General features: G+C 54.4%; 1 protein-coding gene across 2 annotated transcripts in view; it reads right to left on the bottom strand.

Annotated features, from left to right (window-relative positions):
* Positions 1 to 1,121: 1,121 nt before the first annotated feature.
* CLEC16A (C-type lectin domain containing 16A) overlaps positions 1,122 to 24,218 on the bottom strand; it is a 240,646-nt gene continuing 217,549 nt past the window's right edge. Inside the window, exons 22-23 of one of the 2 annotated variants that reach the window (XM_082362953.1) lie at positions 4,717 to 4,805; positions 1,122 to 1,442 (exon numbers count right to left, since the gene is read on the bottom strand). In XM_082362953.1, the coding sequence (XP_082219079.1) occupies positions 1,374 to 1,442; positions 4,717 to 4,805 (158 nt within the window). In that variant the 3' untranslated portion in view covers positions 1,122 to 1,373. The remainder of the gene's footprint in view (positions 1,443 to 4,716; positions 4,806 to 24,218) is intronic. The other variant, XM_082362954.1, reaches the window with a different exon arrangement.

The raw sequence follows: 24,218 nt of genomic DNA, 5'->3' as shown, positions 1-24,218 counted from the left end.
AAGCGATAATGCTTGTTGAAACCTCTTTCTTGTGGCCTGGTCTCGTCACATGGCTTGGTGGGGACCAACGTCAAGCAGGGCCACAGGTCTGGGCCAGCTTGCACCCTGGCAGCTGCTGCCACCCTGTGCTCTTCCCCAGAGGCTGAAGGGGAGGAGGGGTTGGGCAGGAAGGCAGGCGTGCGTGGCTCCCACCTCCACACGCCTGTCCCAGGCTGAAAGCAAATGACCCCTGGGCCAAAGGGTTTCGTGAAAGCGTGTAGTAGGTGCTGAGGAGATAGAAATTCTTTTTTCCTTTCCCGTGAAGCCAGGGAACGTGATTTTCTTCATTCCAGAGCAGGGCTCTCCACCTCGGCGCTACTGACTTTTCTGTTGTGGGGATGGTCCTTTGTATTGTAGGTGTTTAGCAGCATCTCTGGCCTCTACCCACTAGACACCAGTAGTACCCACACCCACTCCACAGTGGTGACAATAAAAATGTCTCCAGACATAGCCAACTGTTCCCAGCCAACAGATATTCTGCTCCATCTGTTTTTGAGGGACAAAACCCTGATCCAGATTCAGCGCCTGGCACATAGTAGGTGCTCGGAAATTAGTAGGTCCTCATCCCTGATGGCAGAGCATGTCTGGTTCATTTTTTAAAAAAATATTTATTTATTTATTTGGTTGCACTGGGTCTTAGTTGTGGCAGGTGGACTCCTTAGTTGCAGCTTGCAGGCTCCTTAATTGTGGCTCGCTGGCTCCTTAGGTGCGGCACATGGGCTCCTTAGTTGTGGCGTGTGAACTCTTAGTTGCAGCATTCATGTGGGATCTAGTTCCCTGACCAGGGATCGAACCCGGGCCCCCTAAATTGGGAGCACGGAGTCTTAACCACTGCGCCACCAGGGAAGTCCCTGGTTCATTTTTATACCCCAACACCTGGCATCATGGAGGTGCAAAGGGATAATTTGGGAGGCTGTTAGCCCTCCAATCTCTATCAGCCACTAATAAACATACCATCTAAATAAAAACTGTGCTGAAGGCCTTGAACTTGAGGACAGGAGGCTGAATTGAGGGTGGGGTCAGGCCTGACACGAGGGGTAAAGGGAAAGGCCATGTGCCCATCAGCGAGACGCCCTTTTTCCCCATCCCCCTGTATGGTCCCTGGAAGCTGGCAGCCTTGCTTTCCCCCAGGCAGGAGACTGGGGGATGCTTTTTGGAGAAACTGACATGCCTAGGAGAGGACACTTCAGATTCTGGGATTCTACTGTGACAGCCGGATCCTGCCCAGTCGCCTGGATAAGACTCACCTGTCCACGTGCCCTGCCCACAGGCAGGGAGCTTCTGATGACCTGTTTTCAGTTTCCTGCTCTTCAATATGAACTCATAGCCGAGGATCACTGGACACTGGAGGCAGGCTTGTACAATGAAAGACAGAGATCAAAATCAGCCGAAGAAAAGAACTCCTGGAAAACAGGGCCAATGCAGGGAGGAGGAAAAATCAAGACAAGAAAAGCCCCCATAGGAATAAGAGATGTTGCATCTATAAAACAAGAACAAGAGGCTGCGTAAAGGAACATTCAGTGACCAAGAAAGAACTAGAGAGGTGAGAACAGAAAGAAAAACTTCAGTATTAGCATTGCAAGAGGAGATTGGAAAATCTCCCAGAAAGACAGAGAGATTGAAAATAAGACATAAAAGATAAAGAAATGAGGGTATCATCCTACAAGATACAACATCTGACTCATAAGTGTTAAAGAGAGAACAGAGAAAATGGAGGGAAAAATTTTTCTAAAACTGAAGGACTTGAGCTTCCACATTGGAGAAGCTTATCAATAACTGCATTAGTTTTCTATATCCATGTACAAATCACCCCAGCTCTTGGCGCTATGGTAGGAAAAATTCTAAGATAGTCCCCATCGTTTCCCGCCACCCTGTCTAATCCCCAGGACGTGTATATAATGGATTTTGCCCCTGTGATTAGGTTATAGCATAAGGTTGGTTTTACAAAAGCCCTTCAAAATCGGAGCATTTTCTCTGGCTGGTGCCAGAAGAGGAAGTCAGAGATTTGAAGCACAGGAAAGATGTGATGCAGTGTCGCTGGAGTGGAGGAGGAGGGGCCATGTGTGGATGAAATGTGGGTCACCTCTAGAGTTAAGAGCAGCCCTCGGCTGATACTCAGCAAGGAAACGGGGACCTCAGACCTACAACCACAGGAACTGAATTTTGCCAAAAATCAAGAATGAGCTTGGAAGGAAATTTTTTCCCTGGAGCCTCCAGATGGGAACTGGAACCCCAGCTGACCCCTTGATTTTGGCCCCGTAAGACCCTGAGCAGCAAACTGCACCATGCTGTGCCAAACTTCTGACCTGAGAAAACTGTGAGATAATAAATTTGTGGTTTTTGAAGCCACTAAGTTTGTGATAATTTGTTATACAGAAAAGAAAGAAAGAAAGAGAGAGGGAGAGAGAGAGAAAGAAAGAAAGAACGAAAGAAAGAGAGAGAGAGAGGGAGGGAGGGAGGGAGGAAGGAAGGAAGGAAGGAAGGGAAGGAAGGAAGGAAGGGAGGAAAGGAAGGGGGGAAGGGAGGAAGGAAGGAGGAAGGAAGGAAGGAAGGAAGGAAGGAAGGAAGGAAAGGAAAGGAAGGGAAGGAAGGAAGGAAGGAAAGGAAGGAAGGAAGGAACGAACAAAGAAAGAAAAGCAAAAAAGGGAAAACCCATAGTCCTGCTTAAAGGAACAGATATTTATCTCACACTGCACTGTTTCTGTGGGTCAGGAATCAGGGAGAGATTCAGCTGGATGGTTGTGGCACAGGGTCTCCCATGAGGTTGCAGTCAAGGTGTCAGCTGGGGCTGGAGGACCCGCTTTAATGGGGGCTCACTCACACAGCTGTAGGCAGGAGGCCTCAGTTCCTCACTGCAAAGGCCTCGCTGTGGGGCTGCTTGAGTGCCCTCACAACATGGAAGCTGGCTTCCCCCAGAGCAAGTGAGCCAAGAGGGGGTAACATAGAAGCCACATGCATTTTATGACCTGGCTTTGGGAGTCACATTATTATCATCATTGTCATCAACCCAGATCTATTGCTTCCTAGCCAAGTGACCCAGGGAAGGTTCCTTAACCACTTTGAGCCTCAGTTTCCCCATCTGTGAAATGGGGAGATACTCTCCACCAGAAGGATAAGAACAGAGCTGAGATGAAATAAAAATAATACCCCTTGAAGGACCCTGCATGCAGCTGTTGGGTCTGAGGAATCTTATTTTGTCTCCATCTCCCACTCTTCTATCCAAGTCCAAATAATCCCTGGGATCTTAGGCCCAAGCAAGAGGGGCTGAGACCCAGGGCTCAGGGAAGGTTTGGGGCCTGAATTGATCACGGAACAGTCCCCACTCTGAGCCCTGAGCTGTGAGGGACACTGTCCTCTCTAGAGCTGGTCCAGCCCCTTGGGGCTCCCTCCTGTCATCTGCTTGCTGCTCAGAAATGTCTTTGTCCACTTGGGTGGCCCCTGGTGACTCCTGATTCTGCTCCAAGCCTCCATGGCTCTGCCTGTCACATGCCACCATTAGAGGACACACAAGATTTTGCACAGGTGCCAACAGGAACGGCACTGTTGGAGTCCCGCCCTGTATCAGGCTCCATCTGACAGATTCAAGAGCAGAGACAGGAGTGAGGATGAGAGTGACCGGAGATAGGTACTGGGAGTGAATCCGGTCCTGAAGTTCAAGGCCTGGGTTCTGCCAGCTCCAAGTTAGAGCCCTGCCACGGCTCCTTCTGTTGTATGACCAGAGCACGTTTTCTTCCCTGAGCTCACGTATCGCAGCTAGAAAATCAGAGTAACACTGGCATTTACCTCTTAGGGCATGCATTTGTTCATTCACTCAACAAATATGTATTGAGCACCTACTATGTGCCAGGCATTCTCCCTGGCTCTGGGTTCTCAGCAGTGACAAAAACAGACCAAGTTCCCTGCCCTCCAGGACTTTACAGTCTAGCAGGTGGAGAGACAGACCATAACCATGAAGCACACTAAGGAGTATGTGAGAGGGAGATAAGTGCCCTGGAGTAAAATAAAGCAGGTGGGGGCTAGGAGATGCCAGGGATGGGTTGCTAGTCTATTTGGATGGTCAGGGAAGCCTCTCTGAGAAGCAGAAAACTAAAAGAGGTAAGTCAGCTACCCATTTGGATGTGGAAAGAGCATTCTAGGCAGAAGCAAGAGCAGATGCAAAGGCCCTGAGGCAGCATGCTCAAGGAAAGGGGTAAGTGTAGCTGGTACAGCGTGAGTGAGGGGGTGAAGAGTAGATGAGGTCAGAGAGGTGGGGGGTGGTATCTGATCAGGTAGGGACTTGTGGATTCTTGAAAGGGTTTTGGTTTTTACTCAGAGTGAGATGGGAGCATAGAAGGGTTCTGAGCCTAGGAGCCGCTAGGAGGATTCAATGAGACATGTATGTAAAGCACTCAGTAGTGTGCCTGGCACATAGTAGGCGCTCCATAATTGCTGGTTGTTATTATTACTGTTGTTATTATTGTTTAGGTACTAGGAAGCAAATTGGAAACTATAAAAAGCTATAGGGATGCAAATCTTCATTGCCCGACAGAACTTCTAAGATGTTTTCAAATGCTATCATTAAGCATTAACCATGCAAAAGGTAGGTTTCATTTCACTTTCTGGAAGAGCAACCTAAGGCTCAGAGAGGTTAGGAGACTTGCCTGACTGCACAGTGAAAAATGGCAGAGCCCAACTCACCAGAACCCAGGTCTTCTGAATCCAGCTGATGCCCACTGGTTCGGCCGTTGCGGCTGAGGGTCCTTGGTGCAGTGGGCAGGTGGTGGTCCCTGTGCAAAACACAAGGCAGAAGCTTGGGGGCTGCATTTGGGACTGTCCAGCATCATCAAAGGGAAAAGCCTAGAGCCTCCAGCTCTGACCTGGCCCATCAGGCAGAGCAAGTTCCCAGAGACCAAAAGAGTCCCCAGGGCATCCTTGAGGATGCCTTTGGTCCAAGTAACAGGAAGCCTGATGTAAAGTGGCTTAAAGAAGCTGGAAATGTAATATGTTGTTCAGCAGGAAGTCCAGAGGTAGGGTAGGTTTCTGGACTGGTGGATTCAGAAGTCCCACCAGGCCTCCGCAGAGCCAGGTTCCTTCATTTCTCTGCTCTGGCATCTCGGCCTTGGTTTCACCTGAGGCTGGTCCTTGGATGGCAGATGCAAATACAGGCGTCCCATCCAGAAGGAAAATAGAAGCCATCTCTCTCCAGGGCTCCCCCTTAGGAGCAAGGAAACCTTTCCCAGAAAACCCCAGCAGGCTTTCCTCCTGTCTCATTGCCCAGAATTGGGTTACCTGCCCGTTGTTGAAGCGATCACTGACCAGGGACTAGAACTTCCTTAACTGATATGGAATGAGTGTTGGAGAGTGGGTCAAACTGAGCTTTTAAAATAAAGCCCCAGTCTTCCCTCCCTCCCTGTATCCATGCCCTTGACAATATGACTTTGCTGCTCCTCTCATTAAGAAATCTATGTCGGGACTTCCCTGGTGGCGCAGTGGTTGAGAATCCGCCTGCCAATGCAGGGGACACGGTTCGAGCCCTGGTCCAGGAGGATCCCACATGCCGCGGAGCAACTAAGCCCGTGCGCCACAACTACTGAGCCTGTGCTCTAGAGCCTGCGTGCTGCAACTACTGAGCCCACATGCCACAACTACTGAAGCCCACGCGCCTAGAGCCTGTTCTCCACAACAAGAGAAGCCACCGCAATGAGAAGCCCGCACACCACAACGAAGAGTAGCCCCCGCTCACCGCAACCAGAGAAAGCCTGCACGCAGCAACGAAGACCCAACACAGCCAAAAATAAATTAATTAATTAAAAAAAAAAAAAAAAGAAAGAAATCTATGTCTCTATCCTAGAACCTGGGCTGCTTTAGCCAACAGACAGTGATGAAGGTGATGAAAGTATGTCCTGCTTCCTAGCCTGGGCCTCAAGATGCCTTCTGGCTTCTACTTGTTCTCTTGGGATTCTGCATCCACCATGAGAACAAGCCCAAGCTGGCCTGCTGGCTGATGAGAGGCCACACAGAGCAGAGAAGAACCATCCTAGCTGAGACCACTCAAGACCAGCTAGCCCCAGCTGATCCACCAGCTGACTATGGATGCAAGAGTGTACCAGCCAAGATCAGCCGAGCCCTACCCAGACCAGAAGAACCACCCAGCCAACCCACGGACTATGAGCAATAGTAAATGCTGATCATTTTAAACCACTCATTCTGGGGGGTGGTGGTTATGCAGCAATAGATAACTGATACAGGGAACTGACCACCTTATGCAGTTAACTACTCACTGGAGGCTAGTCCTTTTAGAGGCGCAGGAAATGTCATTCATTGATTGACTACATCTTCCTGCCCACTCTGAGGCAGGCAACTCAAAGACTGATAAGGCCTGGCCCCTGCCTCAGGAAGTCCCCAGTCTGGATGGGAAATGAATTTGTCAGCTGAAGCATATAGACCTCCCATGGTTCCCCACTGCCTGGGGAGCAGGATCTGACAGGCTGTGTGACCTGTTCCTGCAGGCCAGCCTCATTCCTTCCCCCCTACCCGCCCCCCCACCTCGCCTGTCCCCAAGCCCCACACCCTCTGCCCCTGGACCTTTGCACACACTGATTTCTCCCTCTGGACTGCTCTGGCCCACCTTCTATGATCTATGAACACTACTCTCCTTTGTGACTCAGCTCAGGTGTCCCATCTCCCAGGAGCCTTCCCAGAACCACTTCCCACCCAAGTCAAGAGTCCCCTTGGGGCTCCCACAGTCCCCTGGGCTCCCTCTAGCTCTGCCTTCATCACTCTGCGTTGTGACTCTTTGTCCTTCAGTCCAGCTGCCTCACTTCACAGATATGGAAACTGAGGTCCAGAAAGGAGAAGTGGCTCGCCCAAGGCAGAGGCAAGCGAAGCCCCACCCAGGGCTGTCTCGGCTGCCCCACCTGCAGTTTTGCTGCTTTCCTTTCCTCAAGTCCCGTGGGGGGCGGGACATGGCAGTCAGGGGGCTGGGGGGACTACCTGCGCTCCTGCCATGCGCCAGGCCCTGTGCTAGGGTGGGATTCCTGGGAAGGTCTCCTGGCAGCCTCCATCCTCCCAACGGCCCTGTGAGGTAGGCATGGCATAAGCAGCGTCCCCCTCTCCAGGTGGGGACAGGGGGCTCAGAGGGAAGAGGCTTGCCAAGGCCACACGGCCGGGAGGGGACAGGGCAGGGACTCGACCCAGACCTCACCACACTCCGCATCTGGCCTCCTCTCGGGCTTTCAGGCTGAGCTGAGGCCACTCACGGTGGGAGGGGGGTATGGAGAGAAGGCTGGGGCGGGCAGGGGGGAGCACGGGATGTCGGGGAACCACCGAGGCAGGAAGAGGCAGAGCAGAAAGTGAAAGGGGCTAGAGGCCGAGAATAGTTGCGGGTGACAGAAGCAGGGGACTACAGATGCCGCCAGAAAGAGAAACCAGGCTGCGCCCCAGGGAGAGGGTGGCGCCCACTCCCCAGCCCCCACCTGGCTGGCGGGCCTGGGTGGATGCCCCAAAAGGTGGGAGAGGAATTGGGGGTGAAGGGGCTGTCTGGGGGAGGAGAGGATTTCATAGCTGGCTTTACGCAGACCTCCACCTATTTCAATGAGCTTGGAGGTTGTGGGGACCAGTAAAACCCATCAAGACAAAACAGCCTGTGAACCGCCAGCCTTTGCTGCAAAGAGAAACCAGTTTATCAGTGTCTCCACCATCGACTACCACTGTCTCCAGTGGCAGTTCAGTGCAGTGGTTAAGCACCTGGGTTCAATCCTAGCTCTGCCACTGGCTGGCTATGTGACCTTGGGCAAGTCACTTCACCTCTCTGGGCCTCTGCTGACATCGCCTACTTGGTGGGGGTGTCCTGAGGATTAATTGACTGCGTATGTGTAAAGCACACGGAACAGGTCAGAGAAAGTGCTCAACAAACATCTCAGCTTGTATTCTCCACCATCTACATCTATAGTTAACAACACACACACACACACACACACACACACACACACAGAGTCCCTCCAGAATGTAAATGGTGCAATAGCAGGGATTTGGTTTTGTTCACCACTGTGTCTCCAGTGCCTGGAGCAGTGCCTGGCATACAGCAGGTGCTCAAAAAATGTGTGTGGAAAGAAGGAAGGAGGGAGGTATTTCCAGGGGTGGGGCTTCCATTCTGTTTCTCTGTATTTTATCTTTTATCATGTCGCCATGCACCACTTGGATTGAAAAAAAATATTTTCAGGGAGATCCAAGAGGGGAGGTGGCTTGCAAGCTGTGATGGCTTTCAGCTCAAGACGGCTCCCTCCCTGCTGGGAGCCCCAGAGACTAGCCTCTCCAGGGCCCGGCAGGGGTGGCAGCCGTGGGGCCAGCAGGCAGTGAGAGAGGCAACAGGAAACTCATCAGGACAGGCTGTTCCCAGCCTACCGAGAACCGCAGGCGAGAGGACCCGCTGTTCAGGGCTGAGATCTGCACGTCCCCGCTGCCACCCCCCACTCCCCCCTGCCCCAGGGGAAGTGTCACCAGTGTCCAGGGTGGGGACCTCTGCCCTGGCCTGGGGTTCTTGTGGCTCCTCTGATCTCTACGAGGAACTCGGGGCAGCTTGCTTTCCAGGAACCCTTCCTGCAACAATGGGTGGTGGCTCACAGCCAAGGTCTGGGAGGCTGTGTGACCCCGGACGAATTGCTCACCTCTCTGGGCCTTTGCTTCCTCACCTGCCAAATGGAGAAAGTAGGGCACCACATTCAGGAGCATGGTGAGGATCAAGAGTGAAGTTCAATTGTTTTGCTTTACCATCAGTTAAATTACTTTATCAAAAATTGTAATAAATACACATAACATAAAAGTCATCATTTTAAAGTGTGCAGTTTAGTGGTGTTTAGTACATTCCCAAAGCTATACACCCATCACCTCCATTTAGTTCCAGAACATTTTCATCAGCCCCAAATAAAACCCCGTACCCATTAGCATTCATTCAACACACCCCCCTGCTTCCAGCCCCTGGCAACCACTAACCTACTTTCCTCCTCTGTGGATTTGCCTATTCTGGACGTTTCATACGAAAAGAATCATACAGTATGTGGCCTTTTGTGTCTGGCTTCTTTCACTTAGCATGATGATTCCCAGGTTCATCCATGTTGTAGCAGGTGTCCGTACTTCTTTCCTATAATTCCTAGAATCCATCGATTATTTTTTAAAAATGATTTTCCAAAGTGTTTACTGGGGTAAAACACACAATCATAGTGTGTGCTCATACAAAGTGTCCAACTTGATATATTTTGACATAGGTGGATGCCTGTGGAACTACCACCTGACTTAAGATACAGGACATTTCTGGTCCCCAAGAAGGTTCCCTCAGACCACCCTGACCCTCCTCCCCGCAGAGGTAGTCACTGGTTCTGGTTTCTGTCACCGTTGATGAATTTTGCCTTCAGATAAGTGGAATTATACGGTGTGTGAGGTTTTACTTCGGTCTTCTTTCACTCAACACTGTGTCCGTGACCTCCATCCACGCTGTTACGTTAGGTGGGAGTTTGTTCTTTTTCTTCACCAAGCAGTATTCCGTCCGATGGCTGCATCACACTGTTTATCCATTGTCCTGCTGGGGGATACGTGGGTTGTCTCCAGGGACGTTCCCTGAGCGACGCTGCTGCTGTGAACATCTGTGCATCTGCCTGTGGGGGAGGGCCCCTGGGGTCTCGGGGTTAACCCCCAGGAGTGGGATTGCTAGGGCCCGGGGGCTGTGCAGGTTGCCAGTTTTCTGGGGGGGTGGTTAGTGACTTCCATTCCCCCCCCGACAGTGGGCCTGAGAGTGCCTGGGGGTCTGCATCCCCTGCTGCACTCGGTGTGGTCAGCCTTGCTGATTTTAGTCCTTCGGTTAGGGGCTGTCATCACTCCTTTAGATTCAATACATACAAGGATGAGAGAAAATGACAGGATAAAATTCTGCACGTACACTGAAGCAAACAGACAACTGTTTCCAGAGTGAGATTTGAAACCGAGGCGTTGGCAATAACAGCAGTTATCGCCTTCCATGGTTCCCCCACCCGGGCCCCGGGCCCAGCACTTTCTAAGCAGCAACCCCTGGAATCCTCGCAACCAACCTATGAGGCCCGGGTATTATCCGCATCTCACTGATGTGCAAACCGAAGCACAGGAGGGGTTATGTGGGCCACCGAGGTTACACAGTCAGCAAGAGGCAGCTTAGTCTCAAGTCGAAGAACCCCAGTCCCCAGGCCCCCCGACTCTGCCCTGAGACTAGGGCGTGGCACGTGTGGTTTGGGGGTGTCTCAAAGAGCTCCCCTGGAGCTTGATTTCAGAAGGATGGCGTGCCCGACCCTCACCTCACAGCCCCACTCACACCCTCCACACGGCCCCACACGCCACACACACTCACACACACACACCCTGGCACAAGTACATTCACACCCACCCACACACCACACACATACACATCTGACACCGCACACTCCACACGCTCACAAAAGACACACATACTATGCACTCTTACACAAATACCACACCACACACGATCACACACTCTTACACACACACACGAATACCCTCACACACACCACACACCCTGACACACATACTCACGTACCATCACACATGTCACATACCCATACACACCACATATACCCTCACGTGCACACACACACACACACACACACACACACACACACAGGCTTTAGAGAGCCGAGCCTTGTCTGGGACATCTGCATACAAAAGGCGGGTGGCAGGTGACAGGACATTGCTGCAAAGCAAAGCCGACCCCCCTTCCCAGACCCTCCTGTCCTCAAATCTGACCTGGATCCTCTGGGAACAATCCACTGGGGCAGCACAGGCAACTTCCTGACAGCCCCCCAGGCCTGCAGGGCTCGCTGACCCCAGGCCAGGCTCTGGGCCAGGAGATTTCCCTGGGTTGTTTCTCTTGACCCTCACGTGAGTCTGTGAGGTGGGATGTTATCCCCCTTTTCAGAGGAGGAAGCCAAGGCCCAGAGCAGGAAGTCACCTGGGCGGCTGTCTCCTGCCCGGGGTGGCATTTAGAGACAGGTGTCAGGCATTGGCCTGCTTGCTCTCGGAGCCTTTCCTGCTCACCTCTGTGTGGCGAGAACTGACACTCCCAGGCTGCCTTGGCCCTGGTTTCAGCTGGGTTCCGCCAGCAGGAGACTGGAGGGTGGAGGAGGGGAGAAGCGGGGGGGGGGGTCTCCCTCTGCATCAGGTGGCATCTTTGGCAGCAGCGGGGACTTCTCTGTGGCACCAGCTCCTGTGGGAAAGTCCTTCCCCTGAGCAGTTCCACAGCCATTCCTCCGCCCACGGGGGGCCCGGCTCCTGGGCTCTGGAAAACCGTCTCCCCGTCTCCCTCCCCATCTTGCGAGTGCTCAGGGCGCCGTCCTGTTGGTGCTCATCATACCCTGATCTGCCCCATCATTCAGGTCACCATTTTCCTTTACTAGAAACACCCGGTGTGGTTTCTGTTTTCCTGACATATGTCAGGGCGGGGATTTAAACCCAGAACACCTGACTCCTGAGGCGGCCGGTTTCACCATCAGGCAGCACTGCTTCTTAGTGGAGCCTTCCTTGGAAGTGGGCCTCCTGTGTAAGCTGCTCTCACCTCCCTGTGGTCTGAGCTGAGCTGCAATACCACCCACCACCAGTAGGGGAGAAATCACCCAGGGATGGGGACTCCCACCTACTCCCCAGCAGAGTGCTTAGATAGAATCCCCCGTTTAGAGAGCTTTCCTCCCACTAAAGGAAGTAATATCTTCATTTGTTTGTTAATCAAAGGGGTTACTAACTGCTAGAAAGAACCTCTGACCCGTCAAGATTCTCAATGAACAGACTTCCTGGCAATAATAGAGAGCTTACACAGTCTTCCCTGACTAAACCACATTGGCAGAGAGAGTAAACACACAATTTCCATGGGGTTATTGCCAAAAATAGCTCCCAGAGGTCCCAGGCCTGGAACTTCTAATCTAACCCAGTGTGTTCTTCAGGTCTAGAAATTCCATATGGTTAAGACGGCAAGTTTGGCACAGTGACTTGCTTCTCTCCTTCAGCAGACAGCCCTGTGACCACATAAGAGGGTGGGTCTGGAGTCAGAAAGACCCAGGTTAGCATCTCAGCTCTTTGAGTCATCTGCTGTGAGGTTTTAGGCAAGTTGCCAAACCTCTCTGAGCTTCAGTCTCCCAATTTGTAAAATGAGGATGATAATACCTGCCCTGAAGGATTGTTAGGAAGATGAAATGAGCTAAGGTGTGTGTTAAGTGCTTGGCACAAATAAAAAATGCCCATACAGCTTCCCTGATGGCACAGTGGTTGAGAGTCTGCCTGCCAGTGCAGGGGACACGGGTTCGAGCCCTGGTCTGGGAAGATCCCACATGCCGCGGAGCAACTAGGCCCGTTAGCCACAACTACCAAGCCTGCGCGTCTGGAGCCTGTGCTCCGCAACAAGAGAGGCCGCCACAGTGAGGCCCGCGCACTGCGATGAAGAGCGGCCCCCGCTCACCGCAACTGGAGAAAGCCCACGCACAGAAACAAAGACCCAACACAGCCAAAAATAAATAAATAAATAAAATTTAAAAAAAAAAGATTCATTTCAATAACACTTAAAAAAAAAAAAATGCCCATACCCTTTATTCCAATTTTCCATGGTTTATTTCTGCTCCATGAAGTCTAAGGCTTCAGCTGGGGGTGACTCAATGTCTGGAGGCTTCTTCTTCACTCTCATGAGTGGTATCTTTGCTGGTATGACTCAAGGGCCGGGTATCACTGGGACTGTTGATTCATGTGCCAATATGTGGCCTCTTCATGTATCTTGGGCCTCCTTACAGCTTGGCAGCCTCACACGGTGGTTCAGGGCTCCAAGAGCAAGTGTTCCAGCAAACAAGGTGGGAACTGCATGGCGTTTTATGACCCAGCCTTGGATGTCCCATAGCATCGCTTCTGCAGTGCTCTCTTGGTTCAATTCATCACAGCCCACTCTGATTTAGGGGAGGAGCTATGGACCCCATCTCTCGATCCAAGAAATATCAAAAATTTTATGACTACATTTTCAAAGCACCACACCCTTTGACTTAGCCATTCCATCCCTGAGTATTAATCCTCCAGATATACTGGAAAGAATTCCTGTACAGAGACAGTCACTGCAGCCCTGACTGTAACAGCAAAAAGTCAGGAACAACCGCAACAGAGACCTCAATACAGGACTGGGTAAATATTGGGTTGGCCAAAAAGCTCGTTCGGGAAAACCCGAATCAATCAATCAATCAATCACGGGGCAATAAACCATGGGGCGCCCACGTGCAATACCGTGCATTTAAAAAGATGAAGTCACTCTATGTGTATCGATATGGAACTATTCTGAAGACCACTGTTCGGTGAAAAAAAGGAAGGTGCACGACAATATGTGTGGTAGGCAGCCTCCAGGTGAACCACAATAATTCTTGCCTCCTATTATTCATGCCCTTGTGTGGTCCTCTCCCACATTAACCAGGGCTGACCTGTGTAATTAATAGGATATGGCAGAAATGTGTGTCTTTCGAGCCTAGGTCATAAAAGAGAATGCAGCTTCCACCTTGTCCCCTTTGGACCACTCGCCCTGGGGGAAGCCAGCTGCCATGTTGTGAGGACACTCAAGTATCCATATGGTGGGAACTGAGGCCTCCTGCCAACAGCCACATGACTGATCCATCTTGGAAGTAGGTCCTTCAGTCCTCGTCGAGCCCTCATATAATTGTAGCTGCAGCCGACAACTTGACTGCAACCTCATGTGAGACTCTGAGCCAGAACTTCCCAGCTGAGTTGCTCCCAAATTCCTAACCCTCAGAAACTGTGAGGTAATAAAGATTTATTGATATTTTAAGCTGCTAAATACGGGAGTAACTTGTTATGCAGCAATAGATAACTAATAGAGTATGTACAGTATACAAGGATTGGGGTGAATGCATTAACTATCTCACCAATGAAACTTAAGGAACTTGCATCAGAGAGGGTGGCTGAGGGACAGAGGGGTGGCGATGGGAACCTTTTGGTCCCTTTGGCATTTTGAACCATCTTTTCAAAAAGATCACCTGAATGGCAAATAAGTAAATAAAAACGTAGGCAGACCTCAGAGAGTAGCAGCTATGATTATTCATTCCATGGATATTTCTCAAGCTGCCAGAAGCCCCCCTTGAGCATGCGTGGCTGAATCTACAACATGGGTTTATGAAGAATACAAAGGCCGGGGATTGAGAGTCACACAGGAGTCCCACCATGTACTAGCTGTGTGCCTTGGGGTAGGTTGCTTAACCTCTCTGAGCTTCAGTTTCCTTATCTTAAAAATGGGGATCATCAGTACAATGACAGGGGCCTAATGTTCAGCCAAAGACCAGGCATGGGGCAAACACTTAATAGATTTGGTTGTTATTGATAATAAGCTTCCAGGATCCTGACCTGGGCCAGGAGACTGGAGAACCCACTGAGTCCCTTGCCCCCAGCTCTGGAGGCAGGCTAGGGTAGGTGGCCTACAGGGGACAGCCAAGCCAGCCTTCCAGGGTAGACCAGAGGGAGAGAGAGACCCCACTCCAGGATCACCTGCCCACCCAGCCCCCCATCCTCCCTGTGCATGTTCTGGCCTTCCCCCAGGACTCACAGCTGGGAGGGGCAGGGCAGAGGCCCACCAATCACAAGGCATCACTTGGAGGAGTGGGAGGGTCTAGGGGTGCAGGGAGGGGCTGAGGGGTCCTGAGGTCAGGGTGCCCTGGGCTTCAGTCCACCCAGAGCTGGGCTCTCTCCCTGTCCTGTGCTGGGAAGGGCATTTGGATGTCTGGTACCCACATGCCACATGACTCTACAGGGTGCCGGCGCAGGGGGCGGGGAAGGGCCCTGGGGAATTCCTACGTGGGAAACCGGAGCATCAGCTTGGTCGAGCAGAAAGGTGTCAGGAAGCTGGCTGAGGCTCTGTGTCACTGTGTGAGCCCGGTGAGTCCCGAGGTACAGCCACCCCACCTGCTGATGGGTACGTCCTCTGGGCCCAGTGGCGTCTGTGGGCTGCCTGGGATCAAGGCAGAGATGGGAGGAGGGGTCCGCATATCCGTCCTGATCTGAGGATGACAGGGAGGCTGAGTCCCTTTGGGGCAGGAGCCTGGGAGGCACTGCCTGCCCTGGCCCCGGGGAGGGGGAGGGCGGGGGCCCGACTGGGTTGCTTTGTTCATGACTCACGCTTTCTGGGACCAGCCCTGTCCCCTGGGAGGCACTTTCCAGGAAGGCTCCCTTTGGCCCCCTCTGCCCTGTGCAGATGTCCGGGGCTCATCTGTGCCCACCCATCCAGGCCAGGAAAAGGCTCGTCAGCCCTCCGCTGGGAGGGGAGCCTCACTGGGTTGGGGCACCTTTTTTCTGGATGGTGAACTGCCCAGTGCACTTCTGGCAACGTGACCAATACAGCAACTTGTCCACAAGGAAACCTGCACCCCTGCCCTGCCTCCAGACCAGTGTGCCCTGTCTCGGGACGGCCGCCCTCGTAGCCTGGACTCGACGTCTCCCCTCCTCTCAGCCCCCATATCTGATCAGCGACTGTCCTCAGTGTGGGTTCCCTGGAAGCAGACCCGAGGTGAGGGTCCAGCTGTGTTCCCAGGAAAGACATGGGTGGGGGGAAGCTCGGCAAGGGGGCGGACCCCACGGGGGCCTCACGTTGGAGCAGTGAGGGTCACCCCACGGGGGACCTGATCAGGCCAGCGAGGTGGAGATTTTTTACCTCCATGTCCCGTGACTGTTCGGGGCAAACCCCTTGTGGGAGTGGATGCCCAGGCTGTTCGGCTCTCTTGGGTGCAGGCAAAGCTGGTGCTGGCAGTGAATGGTGGTCTGACAGAAGGGCAGTGCTGACTGCTGCAGAGCAAGTTCCTTGAGAGGAGGCAGGAGGCAGTGAAGGGCTGGGGGATGTGGACGGGGCACCCACAGCGTCTGCGGCTGCTGCTGAATGCTCCTGATTTGACTCCTGTTTCTGGAAAATGTTTGCTTCTCTTCATCCCCACAGCTACCTTCATGTCTCGTGGGGATGCCCAGGGGCCTCCTGATGGGAGTCCCGGCCTCCCTCTGGCCCTGCTGTCCACACAGAGCTGGTGGATAACCCCCTCCTCTCAGGTGGTCCCCAGCCCTCGGAGGTTGCAAACTCAGCTGCCTCTAGGTGCAGGGAAGTGACATAAATGAATGAACCAAGAGTGGCCTGTACCAGCTCACCGCCCTCCCCAGATACCCCGTTTGATGGAGACCAAGGATGAGAAATGCACCTCATGTCTAAGAAGACGATAAAACAAGTGCCATGATAGATCGGGGGGTGGAGACATGGGGAGCAGAGGGCCCAGGCTGCCCAACGGGGGAGCCCCTGCTTGACTTCAACTAACCGGTCCCACAGGGCCGAGGGACCAGCATGTGTGAAGGAGGCAGGGGGGTCACAAGGATTGAGAGATGCAGACAGGGAAGGCAGGTGGGGTAGGAGCATGGAGAGGGGTGGGCGGGGAGCCCCACGCAGGGGTCCTCCACCTGGCCTTGCAGGCCCAGGCCTGGACCTCGTCCTGACAGCAGGCAAAGCAGGATGGCAAGTGGAACAGTGGAAGAGTGGGGTCCAGGAGACCAGGCTGTTGCCACGAGCAGTCCAGGTGAGAGAGGGGGTGCCTGGACCAGAGTGGTGGCCACAGGGATGGAGAGGGGTGGACACACATGGCCAGGAGGCCTTGCTGAAGGGCTGGGTGTGGGATGGGGAATAGCCACCGCTAAATCTCGGGTAGGAGGCTTAGAGCCAAGACCGCCCATCCCAGAATGCCCTTCCCATCGCTTCCAGGAACCCCCAGGGTGCTCAGGCAAGGAGGACTCCTGGTGGATCTGAGAGGCGTTCCAGAGTCCCAGAGCTCCCTGTGGTGGGTGGGAGGGAGTCAGGCTTGGTCCAGTCTGAGGTCAGGCATGTCCCACACAGGTTCTGCGGTGCAGCAGGCGGGGAAGAGGAAGAGGTAAAAGGTCCAGAAAGCCCTTCAATATCCAAGAAGGAATGGAGTCCGTAACAGCTCCCAGTGTCCACATCCAGGCCCTACCCTGGGTTTGCTCATTCCCCTGCAAGGTGGTGCAAGGTGGGGAGGGGGTCCCCCATTGTTCAGGTAAGGCTCAGAGAAAGGGGGGGCATGCCCAAGACCACCCCTGGTCTAGCTTCCCCCGAGCAGCAGAGTGAGTTTTCTAAAACACAGATCTGATCAGCACACCTCCAGTTAAAGCAGTCATTTGGTCCCCACTGCCTGCAAGCTAGCGTCCACGCTTCCTCTTGTCCTGGCATTCGGGGCTGTCTTGGATCTGATCCCTGACATCTCCTACCTCATCCTCCACCTTGAACCCCACATTCCAAACCCAGATGAGCCGTCAGCCCTAACACTCCCTATATGTCCCTGAAGCCTGACCTTGACGCTGGTCAGCTGTTCCTGCACGCGAATGCACTTCCTGTCCTTTCAGAAACACTGACTCCTCCTTCAAGTTGACTCCAGTGGTGCCCTGTCCCCCCAGGGGCCTCCACGGTTCTTAGTGACAAACAACAGAATCCCACGGTGGCTCATTTAAACAGAAGAAGAACATACTGAACAGATATTGGGGTGCTCACCGAATGCCTAGGAGGGCAGGCAGCCCACATGAAGAAGGCAGCAGAAGGTAAGAGACAAGACCCCAACTCCAATGCTGCCACAGAGCCAGCCTGGCGATGCCCACATTCCTTCACAGCTGCCCCAGGAACTCCATGTTGCCCAGGCTCCCTCCAGAAAGACTTTCCAGATCCTTCCTTCGCATGGCCAGCTCCTAGTGCTAACTCCAGAGCAGGTGCCTCTGATTGGCTGAGCCCAGGTCACATGGTTGCAGCAAGGGACGATGGGAAAGTGGGTGTGGCTTATTTGTGCTCCTCCAATGGGAGGCGGCTCTGTCCTGCCCCAAGGCCCATGGTACGCAGGACAGCGAGATTCCTAACGTGGGAAGGGGGATCAGAGGGTGGAGGGCTCTAAGGTGACCAAAGTTTCAGTGTCTTCCCGACCCCCAGCATTCTGGCAAAGGCACAGTGCAATATCCTGTCACTCCTTCCTTGACACCTCCCTCCACCTCCCCCCACGTCCAATCCTTCATCAAACCTGTAGGCTGTCTCCCTGCCTTCTCTATGCCAGCTCCTCAAGGAGCCCCCAGGTCAGGGGAGGAGACGGGAGCTAAAGGGGCCATGATAGCCCAGCGTGACACATGCAGTGATGGAGGGACGTGCAGTGTCGGGGGAGCCCAGAGGAGGCAACTGTTCCTGCTGGGGGTATCTGGGAAGGCTACCTGGAGGTGGCAATGCTGTCTTAAAGGATGTATAGGAGTTAGAGAAGCAATGGTGGAGGAAATGCCATCCCAGGAAGAGACGACAGATTGAGCAAAGCTACGGAGGCTCAAGAGGGACCTCGGAGGAGTTCTGGCAGCCCCCGGGGTATGCATGAGGCAGGGGTGCTGAGAGATGAGGCCACACAGAGTGGAGGGGCCTGATGATGGGCCATCTGTGGGGCCCGGCTTTGAACGAGGACTTGATGCCAGGGTGGAGGAGTGAAATGGTCAGATGTGAGCTTGAGAAGGACCCCTTAGACAGCCTGACTGGTGCGGGGTCGGGGGGCAGCCAGGGGTATGGCGAGAATCCTGGCTAGCCAGGTTTGGGCTGGCCCGCTAGGCTGGTGAGGCAGCAGAAACCAGAAGACAGATTCAGAGGCCCAGTAGGCTTCTGGTGGCAACCAGAGGTTTGCCACGGTGCTGGGATGTGTCCAGGTGAGTGGGAGGGGAAGAGACCTGGGCAAGTTCCTGGACCACCCTGGGGTCCTCAGTTTCCTCATTTGTAAATAGAGGGGATTGGCTGTGGCCGTCTCTGGGACAGGGACCAACAGCCAATGAGGCCACCTCTGCTTCCTGCTCTCCTCCTTCCCACGAGCGGAGGACGCAGTGATGAGATGTGGAAGCTGCCACCCGGCTCTCCAGGAAGGCTGGGCCAGGTGGGCTGGCCACGTGATTAATCCGCCCAGGTCTGAGCTGAAGACGCTTTCCCAGCAGGGCAGCAGCCCAGCACACAGCTCCGGCTCCTGCATCAAGAGCTGCACCAGGAGAGAAAGGGATCTTAGCCATTTACACCCTCCCCCTCCCGGGGGGTGCCCCACTGGGGCCAGGTTTCTCGGGACAATCGATGCCATCATTCCGGGAAGCCTGCTCCAGGAGAGGCCCTGATTACCCCCCATTTGCATAGCCACAGTAACAGGAAACAGGACTCACATTGCCTCATCAGCAGGGGCTGGGCCCCGGCAAAGCCAGCTCAGGGCTCAGCTGGGATGACCTGGCCTGGGCTGCCCACCCCAGCTCCCCGCTCCCCAGACAGCTGGCAGAAGCCCCAGCTGAGTGCCCTGTCCAGCAGTCAGACAAGCGGCCAGACACGTGGCCAGATAGGCACACCTGGATGTCAGACATACAGACTCCAAGCAGGCCAGCTGTGCCATCAGCAGTGACAGCTGGGTGCTCCTCTGGGGTCAAAGTGCACCATGCTATTGCTGAGCCACTCTGTTTCCCAGAAGTGACGGGTAGACTTTCTTCCAGCAGGAAGTATGCCTGCCTGCGACCTGACCCCCTCCGCATCCCTTCCCAATTCCCCCAGCTCCTTTCCCGAAAGCAAACTGGGCTTTGAGCTGGAAGCCGATTTCTCAGATGCCCCTCAGCAGGCGCTGGGCGGGGCTCAGTGACTCCACGTGCTGAGCCAGACTCAGAAGCCAGGAGTTCAGGGACCATGCCGGGGCTTATCCTCATCGGAGCCAGGTAGCCTTGGAGCCCTGGATGGCCCCCACCCCGGGGCCTTAATCTCCCCATCTGTACAACGGGGATATACATGCCTACCTCTCATGGTTGGCAAAGAGGAGAACTGAGGGAGGGCACCACAGACACGTGAGTTACTGCAAGTCTAGAGCTCACATCTGCCCTAGGCTGCTATGCTTTGGGCCTCTTTACGGCAGCTATTGAACAAGAAACCAGATTCTAACATTTTCTGAAGATGTAGCATGGCGAAGGAAGGTTAACCCCCTCTGAGACACCCTGCAGACACAGCCCGACCCAGGTTTGGATCCTGGCTCTGCCACTTGCTGGCTGTGTGACCCAGGGAGAGTTACTTAGTTTCCTTGAGGCTCAGCTTCTGCATCTATAAAATGGGAATAAACAGTGGTACCCGCCCCTTAGGATGGTGGTGAGAACTGCATGAGATGAGGCATGAAAAGGGCCTGGTGGGAGGAGAAGTGCAATTCCAGGTGGCCATGAGCCCACCAAGCTCCACTCTGTAGAAGCCCCCATGGGAGGGGCTGAGATTACAAAAATGAACCCTACATGGCTGCGTCCATGGCTCTCAGAGAGGTCAGGGTTGAGGGGAGGGGGCTGGAAGCATCAAGTCTCATGAGGAATCCAGAGAAGGGCTAAGTGGGGATATCCAGGGAGGCTTCCTGGAGGAGGGGATAGCTGAGCTGGCCTCAAAGACTGACGGGTTTGACAATGAGGATGGAAGAGGAGATAGCCCAGGCAGAGGAGTCAGCCCGGGCACCAATGTGCCTCCCCCAAGCCCCTCCCACCCCACCCACAGGGCCCCTGAGCCTCCCCACCTGGACACTGCCACTCTCTCCCTTGCTCTGGGGTCCTCAGATGCCCATTAAAGGGGATGTCCCCTTTCCCAAGACATGGGAGCTCTTGTCACAGATGAGGCAGAACAGCTTGGTGGCACCATGTCTGGTGGGCTGGGCCCCATCCTTCCCTGTGGGACCCCTCTCTCCCTCCTTCAGGGTCACTACTGCCAGCATTGTAACATACAACTGTTTTCTGCTTGTTTTTCTATGCAAACACTTTCTAAATGAACGAAAACAGAGTTGTAGTTTTCAAACTCTTGCAACTTGCTTTCTCCTTTAATGAAAGACCACGGGCATTTTCTCAGAGGAAACAAATTTTCCAAATCATCGTTTTAATGTGGAGAGTCCATGGTATGGACAGACTGTAATGAAGTTAACCAGGTCTGTAATTTCAGCAAACATTTCTGGAGGCAGCTGAGGTGTGGGGGCCAAAAGAACAAGGGCCCAGAATCCTTTGGTTCTGTGTTTTGATCCTGGCTCCACCTCCCAGAGCTGTGCGACTCTGGACAAGTTACTCAGCCTCTCTGGTTGTTCTTGGCTTCTTGGAAGATGGGGAAAGAGCAGCCTCTGCTCATGCCTTATGGTGGGACTTCTGGAGACCCTGTGTAGGGGGTACTTAATTAAGCACAGTGCCCTGTAGCCACAGGATGCCCCATCCACGGGGTAAGGGGTGTTGGTGTTGGTGGTGGTGGTGGTACCTGAGCCGGGCCTGAGTTCACAATCTGGAGGGTGAAGGGTTCCCTTGTGACCACATTTCGAAGCAGAAGGAGAAACTGCTTCAGGGCTGCTTCCTCCCCTCCCCACCCCCTTTCACAGAAAGCATCTGCATCTCTTCGAGGTTGGCCAGACGCCAATTCCCAGAACCATCTGGGGCTGGTTGGCCCACAGGCCAATTACCTGGATGCCCCTCTGCCCAGAGGGTCACCAGGTTCTAGAAAGGCCTCCCCACCGTCCCTGCCCACAGAGGAAACCGGACTCAAGTCTGCCTGAAGCACCATCATCACCAACCCCTTCCTTTGGGTTGGCATTCCCCTCTGCCTTGGTCCCCTTTTCTTAGGCAAATTAATGCCCCAGGGAGGCTCCGTAGACTGCTTCAGTGAGGGTCACCCCTGGGGTGGGGGACAGCGGGATGGAGGCACAAGCACCCCAACTCCCCAAGGGGCCCCAGAGGAAGGGCCAGAAAGCCCCAGCCTAAGACTCCAACTGCTCAAATCCCCAGCACCAAATTCCCCTGCGGGGATCGCCAGGTGGAGCCTTCCATCCCCTGAGTCAACACCCAGGCCTCCTTATTCCTGCCCCTCCTCCCCAAGCGCTCCCGAGGGTCTCCCCCCTCCCATCCCCCTCTCCAGGCTGCTAGGCCACCCTGAGCCTCAGTTTTCTGCAAAATGGGGCTATCGAGACCACTAGATGAAGGACACCCGGGACTGTCGTTTCTACGGCTGAAAATCAGTGGCCCGTCGGCTGTGCCGTGGGGCTCCATCATTTCCACCCCTCCCCCCCCGCCCCCCCCACCCCCCGGTAGGTAAGAGAACTGGATGAAGAAATGAGCGGCAGCCCTTGGCCCCGTGCCTGGCCCCATAAACCTTTCATTGCCATTACTATTATTTCCTGCGGTGGGCAGGGCTGCCTGAGAGGTGTGACCTCAGCTCCCAGCGGCTCATCCCAGAGCAGAGCCCGGCAGGCAGACCACGCGGTCCCACCCCAGGGACCTCCAAGCTCCGCAGCCATGGGAGGGGGTCCCCTACTCCAGGGAGGGGCCAGCCCCTGACTTGCTGGGACACTCTTTGCTGAGTCTAGATTTTCACCCCTCCCCACCCCACAAAAGCCCTGATTCAGTGTCTGCCTGGCCTGGGGTTGGGGGCGTGGGGGTCAGTTGAGTTGCAGGCCTGGAGGCCTGGCCTGCAGGAAAGGTGACTCGGGGGATTCCCGCTAAGGCCCCTGGCATGTTACCACGGGGGAGTGATTAACTGGGGTGTCACGGGTGTGCGCCCTGCGCCGTGGGGAGCCATCATCCGACCTCTGGCCAGGTTCTGACTCAGGGCGGGCATCTCCTCCCCTCCCCGGGGCTAAGATCCCCTCTCGGCAGGCAAGTACCGAACTTTTCATTCATTGATTCATTTCTCTCATCTGCCCATTCATTGCATCAGATCGATCAGGGTGGCTCATTTGGGTGACTCATCTTCATTCATTAGTAATAAGCCCAGCTATCCTTCTGCGGGCCTGGCCTCCCGGCAGCTGCCCGGCCAAGTGCGTTATCTTTTACAATCCTCCCAGGGCCCCGGAGGAGGGCTGTTATTACCCCCATTACACAGAGGGGAAAACTGAGGCACATGAAAACTCAGCACCATTGTGTGGAGTCAGATTTGAATCCAGGCCTGCCACCATCTCTAGAAAAAAATGTCACTGTCCCTCTCAAGCCGTGCCTCTGGCTGCCCCACTGGGTTGGGGACCCCTCCTCTGTTCTCCTGTACCAGCCCCAGGGCACCCCACACAGCTCGAGTTGTCTGCCTCGCTCTGGGACTGTGAGGGCAGGGACCTGGTTGACCCCTTGGGTTTCTGCTCCGATCATGGGCATCTTCACACTCAGCTCTTGGAGATTCACAAGCTCCCGCATCCTGCATTCAGCCCCTGCGGGAGGCCCACACCTGCCTCCAGTTCTCTGAGGACTTCTAGAGGCTTCAGTGCCCGTGGTCTTCCCACTGCACACTGCACCTGGGCTCTCTCTGTCCTCACTTCGTGTACCCAGGGGAGACACTCAGCCCCTCCCGCACCCCGGAATTCCTCAACACGAACCCCAGGCTCCCACGAGGCGCTGGTGAGAAGGGTGGTTTCCCAGGTTTGGGAGTGTAGACAGGCAGAGGGCTTGGGGCAGGGGATGGCAGAGCTGCTGACTGCTTGGCGGGTAAAGACCGCCCAGGTGAGGCTCCTCCCGCCAGGTGGGATTCCTCTGGTGGTTTCTAAGGTTCACTGTGAGCTCATCTTCAGCGGGAGGATCTCGAGCCTGCGTGTGCCTGTGCGGGCGGGCGTCCCACCTGCCTCAAGATGGGACGCTTCCCCAGAGGCCTGTTGAGGCTGCTCTGGCTGCCGCTGCAGGGGGCTCGCCAGCGGGAGACAGGTGTTCATAGGATGCTTTGGTTTGAGACTGTAGTGACCCAGGGCAGCATCAGTCCGGATCCCAGACCCACCTGCCCCACACCCACCCTCCCAGTCTCAGACTTTGAAGTTCTCACCAGATGCTTCAGTCTCCTTGTCTTTGGCTGCATCCCTGGGTGGGTGGGCAGAGTGCAGCCCCCTTTCTTGGAGGGGCGGCCTCACAGGGTCCTGCGTCATGCTGGTTCTCCATCCCTGGCCCCCTCCAGGCTCCGTTCCAAGGTCCCGTCTGCCGGCCCCAGGTGGGCAGGAAGTTCCAGCGTCCACCTTAGGTCATGTCCAGCCTACCTTGAATTCCCTCTTTATTGCTGGCCCCTGGGATTTGCTTTTCTTTCTTCTCAGCCTATCAATATGTATTTTAAAATTTGTTCTATTTATTACATTTTATCCCCCTGAAAACTC

This window comes from Balaenoptera borealis, assembly GCF_965194805.1.
Source record: "Balaenoptera borealis genome assembly, chromosome: 16".
Taxonomy (NCBI): Eukaryota; Metazoa; Chordata; class Mammalia; order Artiodactyla; family Balaenopteridae; genus Balaenoptera; species Balaenoptera borealis.
This window is presented reverse-complemented; position numbering and strand designations above follow the sequence as displayed.